Below are 6,562 nucleotides of genomic sequence, written 5' to 3'. Positions count from 1 at the left end.
TCAAAGTTTTATGAAGTTTGACTTTTTAAAAAAAATCTGTATGCATTACATTATGGAACAAAGGGAGTATGAAGTTTTGGATACAGTATCTATACCCCCCTATCGCCGAGATCAACGGTGGTAGGGTTGCACCGCCCACCGCCAGGCTTGTTGATGGTAGGGTTGCACTGCCTACCGCATATTTTTTTCCTCCCTAGCAACGGTACGGGTTTTCTTTTTGGGGCACGGGGAGGGGGGAGGGGGTCAACCGTACCGTCGGACTCGTTGGTGATAGAATTTACAAGCTACCGCCAGGCTCACTGGCGGTAGGCCGTTAAGCCACGTCAGCCTCATCCAACGGCGCCGTCGACTGCCGTTAACCCTACCATCAAGGCCCTGACCGTAGGCAGTTATACCCTACCGCCATCGACCCGATGGTAGAAAAAGAGTCATATCCATTTTTGTTCAAACCAGAGTCAAATCGTGCTTAACTTTTCCAAAAGAATCACCAGCAAAAAAAAAAACTTTTCCAAAAGAATCAAAACACTGAAATTGGCGCCGGCTGACAGCAAACAGAATCCGTTAGTACTCTCTGTCTCCGGCGCTAATCGCAATGATTTTCACACCATGGTCTTGGCCCCTTCCGCTGATCCTCATCTACAATGCCGACTATTTAGGGCCGCGGCAGCACGGTGGGGAAACACAACAGACGCCGTCCTTGCCCCTAGCAACTCACTCGCAAGCCCACCTTTCCCCACTCTTCTCCAAGCCCCGGAGGTAAAGAACTGTGGCGACCCAAAAACCCTCATTTTTCTCTCCCTCCTTCCTCCTCATTAAGCACCGCTTTCTATCGTGTGAGTGAGATCCGGGCATTTCGTTGTGGTTCCCCTGCTCCCGGAGTCTGCTCTGCTTCTTGGTAGGGAGGGTGCGATCTTGACGACCCAAGCGCATCGATCTCCTCTGTTTTTTTCTTTTTCCCGTTTTCCGTTTTGTGTTCTTGTTCTCCTTCTCTGCTTCTTCGTTTGATGTAGTAGTCTCTAGTGCCGAGTATTTGCGCGTCGTCGAGGTTCTCAACCCACACCGCCTCCCTCGCGCAATTTACCCTCTCTTCTTGCTCCGTTGCCTTTACCCTCTCTGTCTTTTTTTGTTTGTTTGAAAAAACCCTAATGTCGAGGATGGATTTCCCCCTGCTTTTCTCCACACGCTGTCTCTTTCTTATGTCTGGTGCGGCGACTCCGAAGAAGTCTAGTCGTCCTGGATCTTTATCCACTGCAATTTCCTCACAGTTTTTATATATAAAACTAAAAAGAATTCAAGTTACTGCAGTTTAGTCGTTTGGACGAGAACTGTAGGTGCTTGTGCTAGTTGCTCTCAGATATCCTTTCCCTCGTTGGAGTGTAGCACCAAATCTTACCCGGGTGTCTTTTTCCCTAGTTTTCCCGTACACAATCAAGTTAAGTACTTTTTCATGGGTGCTTGCTGCCGAAATTGCTGAACTTTTTGTATGGTATGAGTAGGATCATATAATTTTCTGCTGATTGCCTGTCAAATCAAATTATAATTATAGCAAGAAACACTGTTGCAGTCTTTACTATCTTGTCAATGTCCAACAAACTGTTCCTGTCCGCTATGGTCTGCTGATTTGCAAAGAGCTTATAACCATTATACATCCCAGAAAGTGTTTAATACTCAAACATGCAAGTGGGGCATTAGTCAATGCTTAGGCTTATGTAGGCACTCCCTGATTGGTTCTGGTTTATGTCTGTACAACGGATAATTGAGCATGATGCCGGCTGTAGCACGTCCTTACTTATATATACCTCTTTCCTGCCTCATTAATCACCCCACCTTGTCAATTTGAACCTATCCTGGTACGAGCCAAGCATTCTTTCTTGTCTTGCATACTTGCATACTTCTATTGCTTGCTTTGCAGTAAACATGTTATCAAGAATTACTTTAAGATTCGATATTGTTCTATATGATGGGGTTAATATTGTTACATACTCCCTCCGTCCGAAAATACTTGTCATCAAAATGGATAAAAGGGGATGTATCTAGAACTAAAATACATCTAGATACATCCCTTTTATTCATTTTGATGACAAGTATTTCCGGACGGAGGGAGTAGTTCTTTTGGCTTTCTTTTTTTCCAGAGTTCTAGCCAAAGCTCTTATATTTGTTGTATTATGTATGCTAGTCAGCTCTGAAGCCTTGTAATGCTTATGAACGAGTAGTTGCTATTTTTTGTGTGTGATGGGAGTGGGACCATATAATTGTCACCAATTGCACATTAATCCATTGGAATCAATAATGATTGCAAGAAGCACAGTTGCAGTCTTTAGCATCTTACCATTGTCTAATATACCTGTTCTGTACGCAGTTGTCTCCTTTAAAAATAGCCTAAGCCATTGAAAGTGATTCATATGTTTTTAAGTTAGCTCAAATGCCCAAGTGGGCGATTAGTGAATTGCTTAGGATGCGTATACGCTTGCTGATTGGTCTCGTTGGTTTCCATCCAAGTGGATACAGGTAACAATGGGATAATTGAACAGGCTGTAGACCTGCAGTGCGCCCTTGCTTATAAGGCACATTGCAGATGCTGCCTTCCTTGTAAAGATCCAGCCTGTTTCTAATTTGGCCCTATCCTTTTATCAGCTGAGCATTTCACTTTTGCCTTGCCAATTTAAATTTCGACTCAGGCATGTTCTGTTGCATTCTTCCATTGATTGTTAGTATTGTTTTCAAGAATTGTTAGTTCTTTTGGTGTCCTGTTCTTGTGGCGTTATCTACAGAAAGCTCTTATTGTTATGTTTGTTCATCTCTGCAGCCTTGTAATTTTGTACAAACGAATTAAATCATTTTGCTCAAGTTGGAGATCTCAATTTTGTTCACTGAGAAAATGAAAATCAAGCATCAGTAAAGCTGGATTTTAGAGTAAATAGCTTTCTTTGGGTCTGTCTCCAGGTGTTTACAGGCACGACTGTTTATTTTGTTGGTCTATATGAGCATCATGCAACTTCTGAATGAGTTTCTAAGGTGTTTGCTTTCTGCCTATCTTGAGTCTAGGGATACTTGTTGATTTAATAATGCGTGAAAATTTTGATGGAAGCATTTATTGTCATGTAGTTGCTATTGGTGATTTAATTTTGGAAAAAAGAGTTAATGGCATTATGCATATCATCATTGTAGACATCTTTCTTATTACTTTTTTGATCTTATGATATATGAATTATCCAGGTGCTACCGGAAGTGATCGAAGGCCTGCAGTATGGGCAATCTGTGCTGCTGTGTTCAAGTTGACCAGTCTACCGTGGCCATCAGGGAGCAGTTTGGGAAGTTTGACAGTGTGCTTGAGCCAGGATGCCACTGCCTGCCTTGGATCTTTGGGAAGCGTGTAGTTGGCCATCTCACACTGAGGTTGCAGCAGCTGGATGTGCGGTGTGAAACTAAGACAAAGGTTTCTCACTTTATCCTAACACCCAGTTACAAAATGGATGCTTAGATGTCTTTTATTTCTAAAGAAAATGGTGCCATCGTTTTTGTCCCAACAGAAATTTCAAAGCTTAATGTTGCATCTTATAGTAGGTCTTTGTGGGCTGTAAATCACATGAATCCCTGTTTGAAGAAACATTGCTTTTCCTATTAAATTCTATGTAAAATGAACGGCACCGGAAGTTGAATATAAAATTATATTGGTAGTTAATTACTCCCTGCAACTTCTAAATTTTAGCATTTTGGTTTGCCATCTGGATATAATCCTAAAGCGACTGCCACATGAGATTAAGAAACGTTCTCGTATAACAATACTTACTAATTATTAATCCTTTACTGACCTAATTAAGTATCCAAGGTCACATTGCCATTGATACTGTGTTCTGTATTTTCTTCTGCTATTAAGAATTATCGTGATGTTGCTGACATGTGAAGTTCTATAGGACAATGTGTTTGTCACTGTTGTTGCATCGATTCAGTACCGACCTCTGGCTGGCAAAGAAAGTGATGCATACTACAAACTAACCAACACAAGATCCCAGATTCAAGCCTATGTCTTTGATGGTAGGATTTCATGGAATACAGAAGATTTCTATATGTTGTTTCAGTAGCTTAATACATTCATATCATCACTGATACAGCTGAATGTAATTTGTTCAACAAATCCCATTATTGCTGTATCCACTAATTTGGGGCACTGATTGATATCTGCAGTGATCAGGGCAAGTGTTCCAAAGCTCAACCTGGATGATGCTTTCGTGCAGAAGAACGATATAGCAATGGCTGTGGAGGATGAACTTGAAAAGGCTATGTCGGCATATGGCTTTGAGATCGTGCAGACCCTCATTGTCGACATCGAGCCAGATGCGCATGTCAAGCAGGCGATGAATGAGATCAATGCAGGTTATTTGCTAAAGCCCTGACGTGATGAAAGTTGGACACTTGTACTTAAATCTGGCCTCCATCATATCACTGACATGATACTTGTCCCTTTTGCAGCTGCAAGGATGAGGGTGGCTGCAAACGAGAAGGCGGAGGCTGAGAAGATTGTCCAGATCAAGCGTGCCGAGGGTGAAGCAGAGGCCAAGTACCTGTCTGGCCTCGGTATCGCCCGCCAGCGCCAGGCCATTGTGGATGGCCTGAGGGACAGCGTCCTGGGCTTCTCAGTCAATGTGCCTGGCACCACTGCAAAGGACGTGATGGACATGGTGCTGATCACCCAGTACTTTGATACTATGAAAGAGGTCGGCGCGTCCTCCAAGTCCTCGGCGGTGTTCATCCCCCATGGCCCTGGTGCGGTGCGTGACATCGCCACGCAGATCCGCGACGGTCTTCTTCAGGGCCAGTCTGCCTCTGACAACTAAGCAGTTTGCTTCGCCGGCATGAACTTTGAAGCTGGTGGTGGTTTGTGGTTTGCTAGCTATTGCCTATAGTACTGTCTAATATGATGCGTGCCGTATGATTATGACTTATATGGAACCATATGTGGATCTTGGCTTAGGTCGATGTGCGGTAACAAAACTTTTAACCTATTGGGAATGCAGGACGATATAAGTGTGTTATGAAATGCTGGTGATGAACTTGATCTAATGCTTTTGCCTGCCTTTTAGTGCTGTCAGTTTCATGTAAAATGCTGGTTTAAGGTTACATATTTCTCATGGGCGATTTCTTCTGAGATGCCTTTCCTGTTTTGCGAGGGAGTGTAAGGATGAATGTTCATTCATGATTTACTGGAATGCAGTGTGAAGATGGAGTGTCGGGAGCTGTAGCATATAGCAAGATAATGATGAACTAGAAACATGTAGCATGGTAAATTTCAAAATGTTCAGCCTTGAGCTGAATCAAATACTTAGATAATTTTCTTCCAAATAGTTGAGCTTCGAGTCCATGTTGCGGAAGGACAACACGCTGTAGCTTTGAGTCCATGTTTCGTTGACGAACACCCAGATGTCAACCTGTGCGTGCTCTGGGATGATAGATACAGGACAGGGCAGTGCCGCAATGGGCACCAGCGTCTGAGACAAAGAGAAGCAGAGGAAGCAGAGCAAAGTGTAACTGACGAAACTGAAGATGTAGTCATCCAACAGAAGTCGGGAAAGGGACTGGCGCCATCGGTGCATCCCCACCAGCGCAGTACCCTTATCACCAGCCCGAGCAACATTTAGCTTCATCTCCAAGCTGGCATAACTCACAGGTAAGGTACATACATGCACATTCCAGGAGACAAATGCACTATTGTCAAATACAAACACGTTTTAAGAGATGAACAACAATTATTGAGTCCAAATGAATAGTCTGCAAATGGTTGGGAATTAAGGAGGTTTGCAATTACAAATGGTTGGGAACCTGCGATTGTATGAAGCACTCATACAACTTGGATGATACTGCACAGCTGCAGCAATCAGGGAGTGATAAATATTAAAACTAGGTTGAGCTACTCCGCAACTTCTTCGATCTCCTTGGTCCCGCTGCAGCTAGCAGTAGCACTATCATGGATGCTCTGATGAAGGAATCCCTCTTGTGGCCGCCATGGCAAGCTTGCCAGTGATAGTAGTACGATGGCCCTCCTTGATCCAGCGTAAGGGCCTATTGTCAGTGTCAAACACGATCATTGTTGCTGTCCTGCTCAAGTGCATGATGTGGTCGCCAATACAGGCTATCCTAGAGAATGACAGGCTATCCCAACCTAACCAATTTGTAGCCAATTTTTTGGTACCAAACCAAGCAGGGTGACCATCTCACAAGAGGTGTTCCGTTGACGACAAAAATTAATGTTCATGAAACTTTTAAATCTGGATATTTTATGGGAGCCACGGGTGTTGTTGCTCGTAACATGAAGGAGGGATGTTGCTACTGTTAGCACATACTATCACTTAACGAATATCGTCGAAAAATCTGGAATAAATTCAGAAAAATGCAAACAGGCATGTCAAGTCTAGAACTTGAGCCCAAGCGGGTAGGTTCCACCACAAGAAACCTAGCTATCTAAGCTATGCTCAGTCCGCAGGTGCTCGTTAAACTTTGAGATGAATGAAACTTTCAACGTTTTCAAGTGGTGGCCATCTTAGCTGACATCAAGGAACTTAGCAAG

At 43.4% G+C, this 6,562-nt stretch overlaps 1 protein-coding gene across 3 annotated transcripts; it reads left to right on the top strand.

Annotated features, from left to right (window-relative positions):
• The first annotated feature begins 607 nt into the window (after positions 1-607).
• Positions 608-5,061, top strand: LOC125509353 (hypersensitive-induced response protein-like protein 1). Of its 3 annotated transcripts, none has more exons than XM_048674312.1 (5): positions 608-756; positions 3,217-3,436; positions 3,915-4,035; positions 4,186-4,374; positions 4,471-5,061. In XM_048674312.1, exons 2-5 carry the CDS (start codon positions 3,248-3,250, stop codon positions 4,833-4,835), a joined length of 864 nt encoding a protein of 287 aa, XP_048530269.1. In that variant the 5' UTR covers positions 608-756; positions 3,217-3,247; the 3' UTR covers positions 4,836-5,061. The 3 variants fall into 3 exon arrangements, with proteins under 3 accessions (XP_048530269.1, XP_048530271.1, XP_048530270.1); XM_048674314.1 differs by lacking the exon at positions 608-756 and adding an exon at positions 781-895; XM_048674313.1 differs by lacking the exon at positions 608-756 and adding an exon at positions 2,534-2,678.
• Positions 5,062-6,562: the final 1,501 nt, after the last annotated feature.

This window comes from Triticum urartu, chromosome 5, assembly GCF_003073215.2.
Source record: "Triticum urartu cultivar G1812 chromosome 5, Tu2.1, whole genome shotgun sequence".
Lineage (NCBI taxonomy): Eukaryota > Viridiplantae > Streptophyta > Magnoliopsida > Poales > Poaceae > Triticum > Triticum urartu.
This window is presented reverse-complemented; position numbering and strand designations above follow the sequence as displayed.

Coding starts and splice junctions, on each gene's coding strand:
- LOC125509353 (XM_048674312.1), top strand. CDS start 3,248: ATGGGCAATCTGTGCTGCTGTGTTCAAGTTGACCAGTCTACCGTGGCC. Junction 3,437..3,914: donor GGTGTGAAACTAAGACAAAG/GTTTCTCACTTT, acceptor GAAGTTCTATAG/GACAATGTGTTTGTCACTGT. Junction 4,036..4,185: donor TCAAGCCTATGTCTTTGATG/GTAGGATTTCAT, acceptor TGATATCTGCAG/TGATCAGGGCAAGTGTTCCA.